General features: G+C 30.6%; 6 protein-coding genes across 6 annotated transcripts; 3 read left to right on the top strand and 3 right to left on the bottom strand.

Annotated features, from left to right (window-relative positions):
* Positions 1 to 11,309: 11,309 nt before the first annotated feature.
* Positions 11,310 to 13,040, bottom strand: GO595_007142 (double-strand break repair protein MRE11; the record flags this gene model as incomplete). The annotated part of the gene is made up of 1 exon (XM_067920574.1): positions 11,310 to 13,040. The coding sequence occupies one exon, from the start codon at positions 13,038 to 13,040 to the stop codon at positions 11,310 to 11,312; it is 1,731 nt and encodes a 576-aa protein (XP_067772661.1).
* A 74-nt stretch (positions 13,041 to 13,114) lies between these two features.
* Positions 13,115 to 14,647, top strand: GO595_007141 (centrosomal protein 76kDa; the record flags this gene model as incomplete). Its single annotated transcript, XM_067920573.1, has 1 exon — positions 13,115 to 14,647. One exon carries the CDS (start codon positions 13,115 to 13,117, stop codon positions 14,645 to 14,647), a length of 1,533 nt encoding a protein of 510 aa, XP_067772660.1.
* A 1,025-nt stretch (positions 14,648 to 15,672) lies between these two features.
* Positions 15,673 to 16,125, bottom strand: GO595_007140 (OsmC family protein; the record flags this gene model as incomplete). Its single annotated transcript, XM_067920571.1, has 1 exon — positions 15,673 to 16,125. One exon carries the CDS (start codon positions 16,123 to 16,125, stop codon positions 15,673 to 15,675), a length of 453 nt encoding a protein of 150 aa, XP_067772659.1.
* Positions 16,126 to 16,385: 260 nt separating this feature from the next.
* Positions 16,386 to 18,059, top strand: GO595_007139 (uncharacterized protein; the record flags this gene model as incomplete). The annotated part of the gene is made up of 1 exon (XM_067920570.1): positions 16,386 to 18,059. The coding sequence occupies one exon, from the start codon at positions 16,386 to 16,388 to the stop codon at positions 18,057 to 18,059; it is 1,674 nt and encodes a 557-aa protein (XP_067772658.1).
* A 523-nt stretch (positions 18,060 to 18,582) lies between these two features.
* On the top strand, positions 18,583 to 19,899 carry GO595_007138 (serine/threonine-protein phosphatase 6 regulatory ankyrin repeat subunit B-like; the record flags this gene model as incomplete). Its single annotated transcript, XM_067920569.1, has 1 exon — positions 18,583 to 19,899. The coding sequence occupies one exon, from the start codon at positions 18,583 to 18,585 to the stop codon at positions 19,897 to 19,899; it is 1,317 nt and encodes a 438-aa protein (XP_067772657.1).
* Positions 19,900 to 20,012: 113 nt separating this feature from the next.
* Positions 20,013 to 21,923, bottom strand: GO595_007137 (ankyrin repeat protein; the record flags this gene model as incomplete). The annotated part of the gene is made up of 1 exon (XM_067920568.1): positions 20,013 to 21,923. One exon carries the CDS (start codon positions 21,921 to 21,923, stop codon positions 20,013 to 20,015), a length of 1,911 nt encoding a protein of 636 aa, XP_067772656.1.
* Between the last annotated feature and the right edge of the window lie 20 nt (positions 21,924 to 21,943).

Raw genomic sequence — 21,943 nt, 5'->3', positions numbered from 1 at the left:
AATTTTTTATTGAATTAATAGTTTTGGATTTTTTTCTTTCGTATAAAGATGAAGACGTTTGTTTTGTTTTTATCTCATGAGTGGTGGTGATGTGGGAGATTGAGTGTTGGGACCAATCCAAAAACTCACAAAAAGTGATATTTTAACGTGCTCCAGCCATCCTACTTGATCGACAAATTTTTATCATTTCAACAAAATTTGTTTGTAAGAATTTTTGCAAAAACACCAACCAACCCCATTCCAAACCATATCTCATAACCTGAAAAAAATGTCTTTACATATTCAACCAAGTGTTCAAATTTTATATCATTTTGGTTTTTGCTATACGACCATGGTTACAAAGATTCTAATGATAACATTCTCATCTATAATTTTACCACACACGCTCAAGCTGTTATAAATGTTATTTCGCAGATGTATATCTGAAGATTTATGGTCAATAGACATCTTAGGCCGCGAAAAAATTCATAACCTTCTCATTCTAAACTATACGCATGATAGATTCTAGGATTTCTCATAAGAAACATGGCTTCATTGAGAGTAAAAAAGATCACTCTGACTCCTGAAGAACAATTTAAAATGACAAATCTTCAAGATGTAAATTTTAGTGTAGCCGGAGAATTCTGGCTATATTTAGAACAAGCATATCAAGATTCACTCGAACATTTAAAGCAAAATGACTTTATTCTAACCATTTAAACATATCTAATGATGGCTCAGTGTTGATGGTCAGTGTTGATGGTTATCCTATCAATCAATATAAATATTGCATCACAATTAAGCTTGAACTACTTTCTTGAATAGCAAGAACAAGAATGTCTTTCTCTGCAAGAAGTTGATATGCAACTTATAATTTTATAGGGTGTCGTGCTGATAATGATCTACGCGCAGGTTATTTGGCGGAGGATTAATAATAACAGTGAGTATGCCTCAAAACGGAAATTCAGTAAATACTTCAATATTTGAACATTAAACTGTTTGCCAAGTTTATTCTGTTATATCAACTCTTTTCTTCAATTCCGCATGTGTTGAAGGTTTTTCTGTGGTTGGAGTATCTACAAGTCGACATGGATGTAATTGGGTTCATCTTGCTGAAAATTGGTTTGCATTCGCCAGCGCTTAATATCTAGAAGGATTGTTCTTGGGGAAAATTAATGAGTCATTATATTTAGAATGATGATGAATTAGATTATGTTTTCCCAATTTCTGATATTAATACTATGAGTATAAAAATACTGTACTGACCTAATTATAAGTCATTGTTATAACAAATAGAAACAACAGATTCTTAAATGGACATTAAAAAAATACGTGATTTTGAAAACATAAAATTTGTTCCATGGATAAATTTCTTTGATGATATTACTGATCTTAGGATAGAAAAAAGTGTTAAGACTATTGTGATTATGCATAACATATTTTATATCATATTTTATTTAAGCTACTAAAATATATTTTATATGCTACTGAATTTAATTTACCACAATGATATTATATCGATATTCATCAGTATCGACAGTTAGAATATCAATGGCCAACCCTAGTCACTATCTATTAATTTTTTTTTTAATTATGTGCATAAGAATTTTGTACGTAACGCGGTAACGAATAGAAAAAATTGGAATTCATGAATTTAAAGTAATCTTATTGTAGTAATCTTTTATCTTTCATGATGATAAACGCTTGGGTCTTTTTTTATTTATTATTTTAGTCATTTTATATATTTTAAATTAATATTAATAAATTCTAAATATGATTTTGAAATATTAAATTAAAAATATAAATATTATACATAAAAAAAGAAACACATTTGTCATTATTATCAATTTTTTCATGTTTACGAAGTAATTTAACTATTTCTTTGTATCCATTGGAAGATGCATATTTAAGTCCTGTATTAAATAATATAAATAATTTCCAAACATGATTTTAAAATATTAAAATATCTAAATAAATATCATCATTAACATTAATATCAATTCCTTCTTGTTCAAGAAGTAATTTAACTATTTCAATTTTACCAAAACTGGATGCAATAATAAGAGCTGTATCAAATATTTTAAATAATTTCCAAATATTATTTTGAAATATTAAGTTATCAAAATAAATATTAAATAAAACATATAAATATTTTTAGCATTAATATCAATTCCTTTTTGTTCAAGAAGTAATTTAACTATTTCTACATAACCATTTTCAGATGCATACATAAGTGCTGTCTGATATAATTTAAATAATTTCCGAATATTATTATGAAATATAAAACTTTAAATATAAATATTAAATTAAACATATAAATATTCTTAGCATTAATATCGATTCCTTCTTTTTCAATAAGTAATTGAGCTATATCTATGTAATTGCATTGTGATGCATTCATAAGTGCTGTATTAAATATTTTGAAGAATTTCCGAATTTTATTATGAATCCCATAACGATTTGAATAAATAATAAACAAAGTATATAAACATTTTTAGCATTAAGATCAATTCCTTTATGTTCAAGAAGTAGTTTAACTATTATTGGATTATTATTCCAAGATGCAATAGCAAGTGGTGTTTTAAATGATGAAGATAATTTTCAAATATTATTTTGGATCCCAAAATGATTTAATTAAATTTTACATAAAACAATTTAATATTTTTAACATTGATATCAATTTCTTCATGTTCAAGAAGTAATTTAACTATTTCTGCTTTACTTTCATCAGTTGCTTTCATAAGTGCTGTTTTATATAATTTGAATAATTTTCAAATATTATTTTAAAATAGAAAATTATTTAAATAAATATTAAACAATACATTTGAACATCTTTGATATTAACATCAATTCCTTCTTGTTCAAGAAGAAATTTAACTGTTTTAGTATAATTTTTTTCAGATGCATAAATAAGTGCTGTTTTATATAATATGAATAATTTCCAAATATTATTTTAAAATAGAAAATTATTTAAATAAATATTAAACAATACATTTGAACATTTTTGATATTAATATCAATTCCTTGTTCTAAAATATATTTAATAAGTTCATTATTTTTTGAATCTACAGAATATTTTAAAATATCTTTTGAAAATCGATTATTTTGGTGCAAATACTTCACAATGAATATGTTGCCTGTTCTTACTGAAGCATTAATAATATCATCATTAATTTTCATTCCTTCATCTATTAAAAATGAAAAAACATCAAAATTATAATATATAATACATTTCTCCCCTAATTCTTCTAAATTATAAGTTTTTTCAAGTTTGTTTTCATAAATATATTTAAAGATATCATTTCGATGAAATTCAATTGCTGCTTCATATGCATCTTTAAAAGATGAATGATTTTGTTCACATAAATGAATGATTTCTTCATTTCCACCTGCAATTGCATATTTACCTGTGTTATTTACTTTAGCACCATTCAAAAGTAAATATTTGAAACATTTAACTGATCCAAAAAATGCTGCATAATAAATTAATGTAACATTGTTTTGATTAATAAATGAACATCTTTCATAAAGTGATGGTGCAATTGTTTGATTAAAATCAAAATTACTTTGTGATGATATTTCTTGAAGTTTTTCGATTTCATCATCTCGTATTATTTTTGCAATTTCATTTGGATTATGTCCTTCTTCAATGAATTTCTTATGAAGCTTAAAATCATTTTGTGAAAGTTTATCATAATTATCGAAGAAATAATCTTCGAATAAATCATTATAGCTTTTTTTGTTTTCTTTTTCTGTTTTATAATGAGCAAAATATTTTGATTGAATGCTTTCAGTAATACTTTTATCAACATAATTCCTTTTAATCATTTGTTCTATTAAGTAATAAGCTTCACAACTTCGAATACCAGAAATATTTTCAATAAAAATTTCAGTAATTTCAGGACTGCTTTTGTTTATTTCTTTTTCTTGCATTTGAATTTTTTTAAATAACTCTAAATATATGTCTATCTCTTTCTTTCTTGAGAAAAACACAAAATAAAGCAAATTGCTTACAAGCAAATTAAATGAATATGGGATGTTTGATTCGAATAATTGCGTTGTTTGTTGTACTGTTGAACTTAAATTATCCTCACTTAGATTAAGTATTAATTGCTCAAGTTGAAGCAATTTCTCCATATAAATAATTAACAATCAAATGTTTATATGCCACTTTTTTGAGAGAACCAAAGGCACTTTTCGTAAAGTCTGTCAGAAAAAACACCTTATAATTTCATCAAGAACGAATATATTAATGAACATTTTAAAATTGTATTGTTACGACAAAAAGAAGTAACAATTGCAGCTAAATCAGTCCGAACTAAATCACTTTTCTCATTTGATGAAGAAGTTAGCACAACGAATTTACTTAACTTTCCATTCGAGAATTACTTCTGTGACATCATTGCTAATTTCCCATCATTTGCAGTAAGTATATCATCATTTAAGCCGAAGAATGCGAAAGAGTTCTTTGAGAAAATGCGAATTGTTGCTCGGTATTTTGTCTCCGAGAAATTTTTAACACAATCGGATGCATTATTTTATTATACGATTAATAACACTAAATCAATCTCATCATTATTTCCGAAGATATATGAAATCATTAATCAGCATTACGAATACATTATCAACGTATTACATCATCATTATCTACTGTGAAGAAAATGCGTGAGAATGTACAAGGTTATATGTTATCGAATGTTGCACGATATTTAATACGTAATGACTTAAACTATTGCTTCAAAATCGTAATGTCGAAAAGTATTAACTTCTTATCAAACACTGAAATCCTTAAGCAATCATTTTTGGACTTAAAAGAAATCGCATCGAATGTATTAGAGCCTTATAAACTATTCCCACAACAATGTTCATTAATATATCGAATATTATTTTTTTTGATGACTGATCACGTATCATTTCGTAGATTCGTATTAAGTGATCAAAGCGTTTGGAAGAAGTCAGTGATCATCTCAACAATAATCGAAAATAATCACTGACTGTAGTATTGTTGTATTATCTGCGGCACAATAATTGCAGTTTTGCTGATTGTGGGAATTATCATATTCCTTGTGAAGAAATCAAAGAAAAGTAACAGCAATAAAATTCGAAACTAAAAATTCAACTGGAAGCGATATGAGATCAGATGAAGTAAATCAGGAATATAATGAACTCGTGTTGGAAGATCAGGACCAATGGATATAAAAATAATAATAATGTGTAATTTCTTTAAATAGAAAGTACTTTGATAAATGTTAAACATTAATAAATGAATTCATGAAATAATTTTCGTTTTTATGTAATTTGTATGTTTATAATTAACATTTAACTTCTTTAGTCATTTCTTGAATATTTTCGTTGATTTCTTTCATATGTTTTGAACTTGATGTCACCGAATTATTTCTCACTCTTAAACTAGTTGCATTACTATTTTTATTGCTTATAACTCAGGGGAATATCAAAACAATTTAAATTATTGTAATAGCTGAAAATCGTTGGGCATTGTATAATTCTAATGAACAAAATATAAATATATATATATATATTCATTTGCAAATGAAAGTAAATATAAATAAGTAAAATTATAAAAACTTAGTGATTGGGCATGTAATGTTAATATATTAATTAAATATATTAATGTGTATGTTATTAAAATATATTGACCTACTTGCAATGATGTTGTAAATGTATTTGATTTTATGAATATGTTGGACAGAGTAAATGAATTATATTTCGTAAATGTATTCTTGTGTGAATGCATTTGATCTGAAAAAATATTTGAATTAAAATAAATTTGATTATGTGAAAGTTTGAGTTGACCAAGTAATACATACTTCAACAGTTGTTTCTTTTGTAACATTAAAAGGACCAAATGTTATATCGTTATAATAGTATAATGACATAACATTTATTGATTCAATACATGTAAAAGCTGGTGATGCATGACAATCTGAGAAATGAATAATATGTTAAGAAGTTTATCATATATCCGCTCTCTTTATCAATTCTTCATCCAGAAAATCAAAAGAATTTCTAACACATTTACACAATTTCATTTCGAAATAAAAAATAATTTAAAAAAAAAAGTTTTGTATTAAAAAAACATATCCAATATAAAAATTGGTTTTTATATCTTTAGGAATATTTTCCTAATAGTCATTTTTTACCAATACATTAATTAATTGGTTTTTATGTTTTTTTCATATTAATTTATTTATTTTAAAGCAAAGACTCAAGTGCACTGATAACTTCATCAGCATTTGGTCTTTTGCTTGAATCCTTATCAGTCATTTTGCTGATAAGTGATTTTAATTTTTCGTCAGTATTTATGTTTGCTACGTCGTTGTCCTTAAGTTGTTTTATAGTTTTCATTTTCGACTTTTGAGTGTTAAATGACCCAAAAACTTCGAGAAAATGATTCCAAGGCTATTAATATCAAATTTGGGACTCAGCTTTTCCTTTTTTCATGTTCCGGAGAAGCTTAAAGTGGAGTCGAACTTTTTATGACATCGTCATTTATGAACATATTAAATGTTGAAATGCCAAAATCAATGATCTTTGGAAGACCACCATTTCCAGTAACAATATTGGAGGGCTTTAAGTCACAATGAGTGATGTTGTTATCGTGGAGATATTTAAGGCACTTAGAAATATAAATACATTTTTGAAGTTTGCCATAAAATAAATCTTTTTCACACGATTCAGTGATATTTAAGTTTGATCATAATTACATTTGAATGTTGTCTTTTTGTGGATTATGCTCAAATCATATGTCAAAACATTCGATAACATTGAGATGCGAAATTTGTGATAAAATCAAGATTTCATTAAAAATATTATCAAAAGAAATATTTTTAATGCGTTTTATACCATAGCATAACTTTTCCCAGAAGAATTGTTAATAACTGAGAAAACAGTTTCATCCATTCCTTTTCCAATCTTGCTTTGAATTATAAACTATGTTCAAAATCGTGAAGTTAAACTCAAATTCGAATTGTATTTATGTAATAGATGAATTTTATCTTTTGCACTTAATGTTGGGTCTGTTAAATTTCCCGTAGACATCAAAAAAAATATGAATCGATGAAACGAATGGCGGAAATTCAATCTTTGCTAAACGGTCGTGCACAAAGTGGATCATAACCGTTTTATTAAACAAAAGTGACAAATTTATCAAAAAGTGAATATTAAAATGTTTATATATGTAAACTAAAAGAATTCTATCAATTCCTTAGTTTTTTAGGATGGGTTCAGTCGTTGTTTTGTATTCAAATATTCCGCACCTAAAACAAAAATATCTTCTAAACAAATGCACGTTCTGAATAGCAAAGCAGCAAACAAAGGCAAAATTTTTTATTCATTATTATATTTCGATATCTAAAAAAAATTTACATATTTAGAACCTGCAAATTGTCAATTTCAGTTACTGTAACCAAGAAACCTGAAACTGTCGACCGCAACTCTTTATGTCATTTCAAACCAGAACGAACATTTTGAAACACACGAATAAAACATCATATCTTGCTACAAAGATATCGCTTCCCCATATTTTCTTCTTTGTTATCACTTTAAGTAAAACTATTTTCAATATTATTTGTAATTATCATTTAAATTTTCAATATCAACTACACCAAATCAAAAAAAGGCAGATCTTGCCGCCTCTTAGGAACATGCTTTTGTCATTTAATCATATTAATACTTCTAAAAAACTCAACAGTTTGATTTATGATTATCATCAATCTTTAAATTTTCATAACAAATTATATTTCCCTTTAATTTTTTTAACAAATTGTTCTTTTTATTTCAACCAAGCATATGCCCATTCATTACCTTTTCATTCTCATTTATCAAATCATAAAATTTTCAAATCTCAAATATTTGATTTTATTTTTAATATTATTTTCAAAGAAAACAATTTTTGTATCTTTAAAATCAATGTCATTTATTTGATTTTATCTTTTATCTTTTTGCTTTTATATAATTTTTGTTCAATTAAATTTTTTTTACTAAATAAATACCATAAAATATATCGAATTGAAAATTTTTGTTTGATTTTTCTTTTTACATTTTTCACAAAATGTTTCTCAACTTTTGATAATTCAACTAAAACACTTACTATTTCCAATTCAACAGATTATGAAGATAGAATGCTGTATAAAAATGAAATAATTCATCTTATTATTGGAGGTTCCATCACTGGAATTGGAGATAATTGTTTTTCTGAGTGGAATAATTTGGAAAGTATCAAAATGAATGAATCAATCATTTTAATTGGAAATTCTGCATTTTCATCATGTTCTAATTTAAAAATAGTTTTTATTGGAGAAAATGTAACAACAATTGGAAATTCTGCATTTTCATATTGCATATCATTAGTAAATATTACAATTCCAAACAAAGTAACAGAAATTGGAAATTCTGCATTTTCATCATGTTCTAATTTGAGAATAGTTTTTATTGGAGAAAATGTTGAAAGAATTGGAGTTTCTGCATTTTCATATTGCAGATCATTAGTAAATATTACAATTCCAAACAAAGTAACAGAAATTGGAAATTCTGCATTTTATTCATGTTCCAATTTGAAAATATTTTTTATTGGAGAAAATGTTGAAAGAATTGGAATTTCTGCATTTTCATATTGCATATCATTAATAAATATTACAATTCCTAATAAAGTAGCAACAATAGGGAATTATGTTTTTGCATTCTGTACGAGTATAGAAACGATTTCTATTGGAGAAAATGTAAGTGTAATTGAAATTAATGCATTTAGTTCATGTACAAAACTTAAATTCATTAATGTTTCGAATGAAAATTTATATTTTGCTAATTATCAAAGTGATGGAATTTTATATGATAAAGAAATCAATAGAATCAATATTTATCCATCAGGAAATTTAAATGTTAAGTTTGAAGTTCCATTTTCAGTAAAAGAAATTGGAAGTTATTCATTTGCTTCATGTATTAATTTAGAAACGATTTATATTGGCGAAAATGTTACTTCAATTGAAGTAAATGCATTTTCATCATGCGATAAACTCAAATGCATCTATTACTTTGGCGAAACAGATCCTACAAATTCATCAAATATATTTATAAATGTAGCAGCAGAAATTGTCATGACAACAAATTCATATAATGGATCAACATTTGGCGGATTAAATGTGGCCAAAGGAACAATAATAAATGAATGCGCCTTATTAACAAATACATTTCCTATGACAAATACATATACTAAATCGAATACATTAACGAAATCTAATGCATTTACTAATTCATATGAAATTTCATTTGTTGTTTCGAATTCATTTACTTTTTCATATTCAAATGGTATAACATTAACGAATACAATAACATTAACACAATCATTATCTATTACGCAAACAATAAGTATTTATAAATCAACTTATTCGAATTCATTTTCTGTTTCTATTTTTAATTCGGCATTAACTTATGTTTTGAGTGTATTTATTTATTACGAATATACTGTTGTTATATATTCGACTTATTACATATATTATAGTAATTTCTTTACAATTATATATCAAAATGAAAATATTAAAGATGATAATAAAAACACAATAATAATTATAAGTGTTTGCGTTGCAGTTGTCGTAATTGTAATAATTGCAATACTTATCATAGTTTTGGTGCGAATTCATAATAAGAAGCAAATAAGTAATGAACAAGAAGCAAAAAGTTTCGAAGAAAATGAAAATGAAAAAGAAAATACATTTGCAATGGGAACATCAACGAATAATATTGATGAAGATCCATTTGCTGATGATTTCAAAGAAGAAAAATTCATTAATCATATTTAACATAAAAACATTTGCTTAATTAAGTAAAAAAAAATCGGTGAAACTTAAATTTATAATTTGAATAATATTTTTATCATGAGATATGTTGTTTTTTTTATATAGCTGCATAATATCACTGCTAACCTGTTTAATATGGGCACTAATATATCAAAATTAGAACTTCAACAAAATATAAATTTTCAAGAAATTTTTGATGCAATTGCATAACACTGAACACATGTTCGATATGGATATAATTCTTATTTTGTATTCTATTTATTTATCAAAATCAGAACTTCAACAAAATTTAAATTTAAAATTACTAAAACGAATTTTCAATTTGAATATTTTCTTTATTAAAATCATTGATTCAGTTTCCCTTTGAGGTAATTCATTACCCAATTTGCATGAATTTTCTCGTTTGGCTTCAACTTCTCGTTGAGTAATAAGACATGCCTTTATCCTCCTCTTCTTCTCCTGCGCAACGGTTCCCTTGCCACAACACTTCGGATATATGCTTCCGTCCATGATGACTCGCTTAATCTTTGCAGCGAACCCATGGTCACTATTGTACATTTGCTCTGTCGTCATTAACGCAATCCCCAATGCGATTGCTTCTCCTTTCGTCGTTATGATCACAACAACTTCGTCAACTTCGATTCCGTTCTCAAATCGAAGTATACCAGGAATCATAACTTTAGCGCCGTGACACACTGCATCGACCGATGAGTCCTTCATTATATTTTATTAACATCCATTCTAATGGCTTAACGACTCGGCGAAGATACGATTCGTCGCCTTTGGTGTCTAAGAGCCATTTGACATCTAAGAGTAAAACATATTTATGGAATCACAAAGTTATTTATTTTTTTGAAACACCTTTAATATATGCAACATGGGAAGGTAATTTTGATACAGTTAAATTACTTCTTGAACGTGAAAATTGCTGAATCAAACACTAATTATAATTCAGAATCAAGAACCATTTTATCCAAAGGTTTTGTCTACAATACAACCAAAGGTTTTGATTTAGTTCAAATAATCTCATAAAAATACAATTGTCTTTCTTTCTATTCATCAAAATGTAATATACTTAGAAAAGATTTATTTAATATTTAATTTTTAATAATTTAAATAAAATAAATCGTGTAAACTAATATATATATATATATATATATTTAAATTCTTGTGTTTTTTCTATATATAATGTTTTAAACATAACGGATATTTCTATTTCCCTGTGTGTTCGATATAGTATTATATAGAAAATAGTTCAGTTATTACTTTTGAAGAAACATACTATCATAAAGAATTTGGTATGTTTTTACAATTAATACACACTTTAATATTAAAGAATAAATTTTTTTTCTGAGAAAAAGAGTGCTACGAATTAAAATCATGAAAATAATCGAACAAAAACATGTAGTTAGCTAACCAGCTGGTCATTATTCGCTATTAAATACTTCCTTAAAAAAATAAAACAGAACGGGCAACAAGTACGTTGAAAGGGATTACACAATAAAAGAAAATTCACATTTATTTTGATGTTATGAATTCCGAAGCTGGTTTCTCATTCCTATTTGCTCTTCTTCTTGGCCTTGAAGGATGTACAGGCTCTTCCACTTCGAGGACATTATTTTCGCTTTCGTTATCTTCTTTTTCTTGATCTTTTCTTTTCCTTCTCCCTCTTTTCTTGACGCTTTTTTCGCCACTATTTTCTGCTTCATTGCTAACAGTGACCACTGCGCTCGACAAGTCGATGCTTAAGTCCGGCAAATTTTGCTTTTGCGAGCTGATGTACTCTTTGGCTGTTACCGCATCGATCGCTTCAATCTCATGTTGGGTGCCCCATTCAGCGGCGTTTTCGATGAGGTAATCGACGCGGATGTTTTTCAGCTTGTTAAGATTCTCTTCAAAGATCTTTTGCGAGTTCTTTTCATTGCTGTAGATAAATGACTTTAATGACGCATTAAATGTGGCAACATTAAGAAATGATAAACTATCTTCTAAAAATCGATTTTCAATTAACGTCTCAATTTGAACTGGCCCTGATTCAGTATTTTCTTGATCATCCCTCTTTTGGCTACGCTTGCTTTGTCGTTTTCGATGAGAAAGTTTTAGGAATTTCATTGGATTTGCGACTAAACTTGAATATTCGCCCATAATCTTCTTATCTGAAATATCACTGAGATCAAAGGTTTCACTAACTACCTTTAAATAAATAATTGGATAAGGTTTTGGTTTTGACATTTCTATCATCTCTTCAATTGTTTCCTTGATTTTGGAAACAACATCTTTTGCAGTACGGTATTTGTTCCCCTTGAGTTCTAGGACTTTATATTTACATGGTCGGGAGTCTAAATGATAATAAGTGAAATTTTCTTGTTCGAACGATATTTGGAGCACCCCAACTCCGCGGTTTTCAAATTGAAAATCACCGCCAATGTCTGTTGCAACTGTAGAACCTGGTTGAAAGATATGTACTCCATTGGTAATTTCAATTTCCATCTTGCCTTGATGTTCGTGACCCCAAACTACTAAATTAATATTGATTTGATTTGCACGAAATATATTAGACAAATATTCCGAGGTTGTTAAGGGGTTAGATGAGTTACGTTCATAAATTCGGAAGTTTTGATGAAGGAGTAAAATGTTATATTGATAAACACCTTCAATTGGATCTGGTTGAACAAAAAAGACTTGGCGTTGTTTAAGTGCTACAGCAAAAGATGCCTCAGAAATGTTATGAAATCCATAGACACATACACGAATATTGTCTTTATGAATGATTACAGGATTAAGAACAATCTCATTTGGATTTATGAGCTTACTAAAATAATTAATGTAATGAATTGATGAGAATAGGTCACAGGCACTTAATGATCCAAGGCCAACAGGAGGATCATGATTTCCATGAATCATAAAAATTGGTGTTTTAATTAATATATTTGGATCATGTGTGTTTGGTTCATGAACTAATGCTTTTCCAGGTTCGGGATATTCTTCAACTTCGATTGGTTCTCTTTCTTCAATTGGATCCATGAAAATATATTTTTGAAGGATTTCAATTGCCTTGTTAAGAGATGACTTTGAAGGTGTTGGAATATCAAATAAATCTCCAGCATGAAGAATTGCGTCAACATTATTTTCATGGAATATTCTTAAAGATTGTTCAAATGCTTCAAAAGAATCATTTGCACGAATAACATCTGTTTCATTGTTACCAAGATGTGTATCAGAGAAGATACCTAACTTGATTGTTGTCATTTGGAGGTGAAGTTGCTTAAATTAAATTGTTTACACATTATTAAACGTTCATAAGTGAAGTACGTTTATTCCAAATGTCAATCCCTAATGTAAATATTTCGGATACAGATAGATCTAGGATACGAAAATTTGCAAACAATGTTGATATGAAAAAATATGTCCATGACTTTCTTGCTAAAAGAGTGCCTGTTACTTCACCAAATTCAAATGTAAGCAAACCTCTTCCAGTTACAGATGTTCCTAAACAACACACTAAAAAGCGACAAACATCATCTTCATTACATACATTAACTATAACAATTGTAAGAGCTAGTTCATTTATTGAATTAATGGATGCTGATTCTTCATTATTACAGCTTGATATTAACATTGCAGGTCATCGATTTAGAAGCAGTAAAGTCAATGCAGAAGTAGATCCATTATTTTCTGAAACATTTTCAATAGATTTATCTCAATCAATTGATGAATTAATTTCTTATGGGCCAGGTTCAATCACAGCTATTCTCATTTCTGGTAAAAACTGTTGTTCTTATGGCACAGGAACTTTTGAATGGAGAATGGCACTTAGTGGATATGTAGGATTACCAGTAACACTAAGCGGATCTCAAACAGGTGATGATAATGGAATTGTACATATTAAGCTTGAATTTGATCCAATATCTATATCACCTAATGATCTTCAAAATATTCTTAAAAACGAAGGGAGAAGAGGATCACATATTTGTAGACTTTCATCAAAATTAATTCCGACTCCATTTCACGCAAATCGATTTGCAGGTTTATTTTCTGTTAGCAAGAGAACATTTTCTGCAACTGGAAACGTTATCGCAGAAGAAGAAGACGATAACGATGAAACGGTTTTCACTCGTGGGTTCACCATCCACTCGTTATTAAGTTCTCGATGTGGTAGTAGAGGTGACATTTGTGCATTATTATGTTCGTTATTTTGTGGATTTGGATTTGAGTCTTATGTTTGTGCGAATAAAGTATTAACAATTCATGAGAAACAAAATTGGTTATGGGATCCATTCACATGTGAAAGAACAATTGCAGAAATATTACATACGACTATACTTTATGGATATAAATGTAAACTTGAGGCACTTGTTGAATGTCCATCTGCCGATGTTAATGACCCAAGAATTTGGAAAAGATATGATGTTCCTTCACCAATTTCTATTCCATCACTTTGTCCTTGTGAACAAATTGACGAAGAAGAAATTGAAAATGAAGTCAAAAGAATGATATCTGCATTAAGACATACAAAAAAGACTATTTTTAATAATCAAATTGCTTTTGCTATGAGACCTCTTTTGTATTCTTATGAATCATCAAAACTTAATGAATCTTGTGATATGTGGGCACCTCATGCAAATGATGCAATTAGACGATTATTGCCTAAAAATACATCAATTAAAGCAATACCAATCTGTGTGCATGCTAAAGATGCAAAATCTATTTTTATGGCATTACAAGCTAAATCTGATGATTTAATGACATCACCAAATGCTGAAATGTTTGTTGTATCAATTGCTACATTCCCTTATGCTGAAGATCTTTATGCAAGTTGGATAATATTTGGTGCAATACTCCCTAAAACAACATAGAAATGTGTTAATAAAAAATGTTTGTTTTGTCTCATTGGAACAAAGCTTCTCAATTCAAATTACCCTTCAAATGGGTAATTTTATTCCTTTGCAATGATCAGATTTAATGATTTGTGTCCTCAAAAAGTATCAAAAGAAATTACAAATAATAGAAATGTTATGCAGATAAATTATACTAACGATGAAGTGTTTTTAACATTGATTTCTCCTGGATATAATCAGAAATCTCCAATCGAAAATGCTATCTTTGGCTTCAATGATAATCATTATAATATTAAAATATGCAAATATGAGAATGACTATACATTAGAGTTTAAACCAAAACTTATTAATTTACCGATAAACGTAAAAATTTATCCAATTAATGATTGTCATTTTAAAATTGATTATTCAAGATTTTTCAAAGTACTTCAACAAGAAAAAATGAAAGTTAACACTGACCTTAACCTATCATTTGATTCCAAAATTCAAGAAGTCAATTTCGATACATCCCTTTACATGCAAACGCAATTCATTAATAGCACTCTTTCATTGTGCATCAAGAAAGGAGCTGGAAAAAGCAGCTTAATTCGCACAGGTCTTGTTTTAGGATATCCAATATTTAATATTGGATTTTCATTTTTGCCAAACAAAATCACAAATAAAGAATCATACAAAGCTTCTGCAAGATTATCATATCATCCATTAGAATTAGCAGCAAAATATAAAAACAACAATTTCAAAACATTTCTTAATTTCCAAAAAGGACCTATTAACCTAGACTTAGCTTTTGAAAAGAAGCAGGAAAAGTATGGCTATGCTCAATTATCATACACACAAAACTCAAAATCATATAAATTAATTGTTGATTCAGAGAAAAAATTAAAAGCTCAAATTGGATTTCCAATTGCTACAAAAACAAGTGTCGACTTCGCTGTAGCTGTTCCATCACTCAAAGAGAATCCAATTATATCCCTTTCATTAAATTTTAAAGAGTAAATAATTACACATAAAAAATTGTATAAATATCCAAATTGACATTCTTTTTATTTCTTGTTCACTAACGTGGCTTTTGCTTTTATATTTGGCTTTGAGGTTAATGTCATAGCAACAGGACACAATTTTTCTAAAACAGTATCACCAACAATTTTGATATCTTCTTCAAGTGCATTTGGTGAGTCCAAATTGAATCGTACGCGTATTTCTGATAATCGGTTTGGTGGATCTGGAGCGAATTCACCCTCGATATCAACACTTAACTTATTAACAATTCTTTCATTCTTTTCAAGCACATATTTTACATCATCTGCAGAACAAGCTCCTAGTGCCATTAAGATATGATCTACAGGTGATGGGCTTGAACCTTTTCCAGTTGTAAATAACATTGATCTATTATCTTTGCTAATACCAAACCATTCATTTCCGCCAATAGAATATACAATTGCTTTGTCAGTCCTTGCCGCTGCAAATCTACCGAATTTATTTATCGTTGAGAACATTGTCCTATTAACGGTTTCCTGAACATTAATCATGGCGAATTAAAAAACAACATAACCTATTTACTAAAAAGTTTTTTATCGATACTAACATCTTTGAAAACATCTTTAATAAATATCTTATTTAGTTTTATCTTAAAAAAATAAGTACATCTTGAGATATATTGTCACCGGTGTAGAAAAAATTTCTTAACGTTCAAGTTCAACTTTTGTGATTTTATCAATTTTGAGTTTCTTATGAAAAAGTTTCCCAGTTTAATCAAATGCCAGCACCTCCTCCTCCACCTCCTCCACCACCGCCTCCTCCACCTCCACCACCACCATCAAAGCCAGCAGCATCAACTAACAAATTCCTTCCAAAAGCAAATACGGGTGCAACATTGGCAAATGGCATGCCTAAACTTCGGAAAGTAGATCCACCACCAGAAAGACCAGCAATTCCACCAGCAGCCGCAGAACCGGCTAAACCAATGGATTTCAAAGCCAGATTAAATATGACTCTTGGTGGTGGTGCTGCTCCTGTACCTGGTGGTTTCCGTGCAATTCTAGGTAAGAGGAACCCACCACCTGCAGCTGCTCCACCAGCCGCAGCACCACCTGCATCTACCCCACCTGGTGTTCCCAAACCCGCTCCTGCATTTGGCGCAAAACCAGCACCAGCACCACCAGCCTCTCGTCCGGCACCAGCACCACCAGCCTCTCGTCCAGCACCAGCACCACCAGCCTCTCGTCCGGCACCAGCACCACCAGCCTCTCGTCCAGCACCAGCACCACCAGCCTCTCGTCCGGCACCAGCACCACCAGCAACTCGTCCACCTGGTCCTGCTCCTAAACCCGCAGCTCCACCAGCACCCGCAGCCAAACCAGCACCGCCAGCTCCTAAACCCGCAGCTCCACCAGCACCCGCAGCCAAACCAGCACCCGCAGCCAAACCAGCACCACCAGCACCAGCCACCAAACCCGCTCCACCGCCCGCCAAACCCGCAGCACCCCCAGCCAAGCCTGCGCCACCACCCACACGTCCAGCAGCTCCACCTGCCAAACCCCCAGCCCCAGAACCAAACCAAAATCTTCCATCTGCCCAACGCATTCAGCCCACCAAGAAGCCTGTTCCAGTTGCCACGCAGCCTCCACCACCACCAACACAGCCAACACCTCCACCGCATCGTCGCGTCTCTTCATCACACGACGAGTCAACTTCTGAAGAGCATTCTCAAAGCTCCGAAACTCCATCCAAGTCTGCCAAGGGCGGCAAGAAGAAGGGCGGCAAGAAGAAGTCCGCCACGCCCACCAACAAATCCAAGCGCAAGTCCGATGTCTCCAAAGTTAAGAGCACCACGACATCGTCATCCTCCTCCACAAAGATTCGCAAGGCCGACCTCAGCACCATCAATGGTTCCATGCGTAATATCTTTGAACCACTCTCCGCACTTCAGCAAGAAGCGCACACGCAAGCTGAGTCTGCTTCCAAGCAGCTGAAGAGCAACCCGAAGAACCAATTGACCGAGTACCAGTCAGTGATCACGAACTTCTTCAGATCGTTCAGCAAAGAGGTCGAGAAAGCGGGCCGGACATTAGTCGACGAGATCACATCTAAGAATGATAACGTGGATTACATATCGCAGCAACTCGAGCAGCTGCAGGAACAGTTCAACCACGAGTACCACACTGTTCTGAGCAACCACTTGGAGACAGTGTTTGAGCCGGTGCCCGAGCAGCCTGTTACATATCAGCCAATGCCTCCTTACCCAATCGACTCGCCAACGATTTATACAGTGGACCCGAAGTCAGTAATTAGACTCGGCGTGTTGCCGCAGTTCGGCGTTGGTGATGGTGAAGTTTACGCTGCTGATTTGGTCGTACAAATTTCATCTGAAGAAGAAAAGACATTTTACTTCGATGACCCGGCAGATTTCTTCGGCGCGCCAGAAAGTTAATAAACATCCATCAGAAATGCAGTAAATCAAATTGATTATTTTATTTAGTTTCAATACTGTATATTTTTTGGTTTTGCAAAGTAATTCCCAACAAAACAAAATGTGGAAAGTATAAACATTTTGGTAACACTTAAATTATTAATATGTATAAAGCCCAAAATAAAAATTCGTAAATATATCAAAAATTATCCCAAACACTTAACATTGATGTTGTATATATTTAATAAGTGAAATGCATTGTGTGATTGGAGGGTACATCGGAATTAAACATATGAACTGACCAATTTAAAAATTGAATAGTTTATTTAAAACTGCTAGTGTTAACGTGTTAACTTTGTTTTCTTGGAAGGAGCACCTTGACGACCGTGTAAACTATACTAAAATTGAACGGATATTGTTTTGGCAGGAATGCGATCGTTATAATATAGAATTTGGTTTCATTGTTACCATCGTTACGGGTGGAGTCAAAAAGTGTTATACACTAAAACAAGCAGGAAAAACCCTTTTGTGATTTCTTCATAAGATGATGTTTGCCGGTCTAAGTTTTCAGGAACAATTCAAATTTAAAGAAAATAATGCTGCAATATGTGATGCCATCCTAAATGACGATGTTGAAGCACTTGCAAATGTTGTTTTATCAGAAGATAATGCGATAAACCAGGAAATTGGGTTTAATGAGCAATATCTTCCAACATTTCTTTCAAGTGCTCCTCCTGTTATCTCCTTTGCTGCATATTTTAACGCAATAAATTGTGTAAAATTCCTCATTGATAATGGAGCAGACCTAGAAAAAAAGGATCTTATAGAGCGTCCACTAATGCATTTTGCTATTGCAAGTCGATCAATGGATATGGTCCGTCTCATAGAACGAAACGAAAATTCTTTAAAAGAAGGCGATAAAAGTGGGAACACTCCTATCCATGTAGCTTGTCAATATGGTTTTTTGGACTGCGTCAAATATATTTTTATGAAAACAAATACTGAAATATTCAATATTCGAAATGCTGCAGGTTCACTTCCAATTCTTATAGCATCATATTATGGTCATTTAGAAGTTCTTAAATATATGAAAGAAATTGGAATTAATTTTCTTGAATCAAACTCTCATGGTGCCACAGCTCTTCATTTTGCAAGTTTGGGTGGTCACCCAGATGTAGTTGAATTCCTTATTGAAGAAGGAGTTTCAGTTGATAGAACTACGCATGATGGTGAAACGGCACTTTTGTACGCGTGTCGTAACGGTTCTCTGGAGACCGTTAAACTTCTTGTCAAAAACAAAGCGGTTTTTAAACGGAAAAATGCAAAATCTCCTCCATTTCTTGAGGCAGCAAAGAATGGATTTGTTGATATAGTCGACTATTTAATTTCACAAGGTGCTGACGTTTACATGTTGGATTCACAGCAAAGAGGTATTATTGATTATGTGGTGTATAATGAATATTACAATAAAATTTCTGACGCACAAGTCAACGTAATCAAGTATTTGATATCAAAAGGTTTCAACTTCACCAGAGGAAAAATCGAAATGATTGTAAGATGTTCTCTTCAAACTGGTAATCAAAAGTTTTTAGAGTTAGTTAACACAACATGGCCACAAAGCTTCAACCCATACAATGTAGCTCCTATAATAAGAACATATCCAAACAATATGACAATTAAATCTATCGAATATCTATTGAAGATCGGATACAACTTTTCACAGGCAGACTTAAATCACCTGAGGTTAAGTTACTACCACATGTTTTCTCCAGAGGTCAAATCTGAATTTGATAAGAAATTCGGAAGTGCCGCAACAACCCGAGTAGTCACAAGATCAAGAGCTTCGAGATCTCGAAAATAGTTGTTAAATATCCAATAGTTTTAGTAAAATAAAATTATTTTTTTCTGGTAAAAAATTTTTAGTGTAACATAAAACGATCAGATTCCATTCAAATTTCGGTATCGTCTTTTTATCTAAAAAATGCCCAAACTTGCAAGTAAACCAAGCCCATTCCTATTTGGGTTAGCTTTCCTTGAAATGTATTCTGCCACTTCAAACTTCTTAAATTGTACTGCAACCATTATCGGTTTAATTCCATCAGCATCAGTTATATTGTACATAACGTTTTGGTTGTCTATCATATACTTAACAACATCCAAATTTCCATTTTGACAAGCGAAAAAGAAGGGAGTCCAACCCCATTTGTCCTTTGCTTCTTTGTCTACTGGCAATTCCATTAAATATTTTACTACGTCGAAATTACCACCAATGCATGCAAAGTGTAATGGCGTTAATTGTTCATTTGTTTTTTCTTCTTTATTAAACTTATGAACTTCGATTAAATATTTTACGTTCTCAAGATTTCCACCTAAACAAGCGAAATGTAATAAACCTTTTCCATCGATATCCTTTAAATTTAAATCACCATTACAACTTTCGATTAAATATTTCAAACAAGGAAAAGATTTTCGAGCTGAAACATGTAAAATAGTAACTTTATCATTACTTGAATAATATATATCGAATCCTTTTTCAATCAAATATTGAAGAATATTTAATTTGCCATTTTGTACAGCAAAAAATGCAGATGGATAACCTCTATCTTCAACAGCATTAATATCTGCTCCTTTATCATATAAATATTTAACTACTTCTAAATCGCCATAACCACATGAAAAATGGAATGGTATTTCATGATATTTGTTTTTAGCATTGATATTAACTTTTTGTTCTTCAACTAAATATTTAATAACTTGTAAATTACCATAATGACATGCAATATGTAATGTAGTCCAATCTTCAACATCTTTTGCTTCTTTGTTAATTTTTAATTCTTCGATAAGATATTTCATTATTTGTAAGTCGCCTTCTTTAGCTGTCATATGTAAAAGAAATTCTTTTTCATCTTGTTGAAGTGTTACATAATTGAACAAAAGTTTCACTAATGGTAAATTACCACTTTCACATGATATTTGTATAGGCGTTAAATGATTTTTATTTTCTTCATTTGGATCACTTCCATTTAATAATGAATAAAGAAATGCTTCATAATGATAAAAATATATAGTATCACATAATGGCATTTTTTGTTGGCCATATTTAGTAATGATTAAATCACTGAGTTCATAACGATGATATTGAACACTTGTGTAAAAACAATCGGAAAATGAAACTCCTTTTTCTTTAAGTATATTAATGATATCAGAATGACCGCCTGCAACAGCATATAATGAACAACGTTTAGTAATTTGAACATTTTGTTCGATTAAATATTTAAAGATTTGAAGAGAACCATAGAATGCTGATAATGAGAGTAAATCTATGGAAAGTTCAAAACAAACATAAAAAGGTGCCGTGTATTGTGGTGATGGAATCTTTTGATTTATGTTAAATGTTGGATTTTTACTGAGATAATTTTGGAAGTTTTCAAGTTCATCTTCTTTAATGTAATAACATAGGGAATCTGGTGAATATACGGTGATTATTATTGGATTTACTTTGGGCATGTTTGAAACACCTTCTCTACTTTCAACAATTCCTTGAGATGAAAGAAGTTGATAAAAAAGTACACTCCCAGTCGAAAGGTGAATAATCTCTGATGCTTGATCGGGAAATTGGGCTAATAGTGTTCGATAAACCTTTGTAATAAACTTCCATTGCTTTGGTCGAACACTCGTAAAATAGGAAAGAAGCTTAACCAGAAAACATGTTTGAGTAGGGTGTGCTTTCAGATAGTCTATAGTTTTTTGTATGACATCATCTTCGTCTTTTTCTTGAGATGAAAAAAGTAATCGAATAAACTCATCCGTTTCTTTTAGGAACTCGTATTCTTTTGTGCTCCTCACATCAGATATGAGTTTGGGCTTGAAATTGCTGTTTGCCATTTAACAAGTGAACTCATAGC

This window comes from Histomonas meleagridis, assembly GCF_020186115.1.
Source record: "Histomonas meleagridis strain 2922-C6/04-10x chromosome Unknown contig_51, whole genome shotgun sequence".
Classification (NCBI taxonomy): domain Eukaryota; phylum Parabasalia; order Tritrichomonadida; family Dientamoebidae; genus Histomonas; species Histomonas meleagridis.
This window is presented reverse-complemented; position numbering and strand designations above follow the sequence as displayed.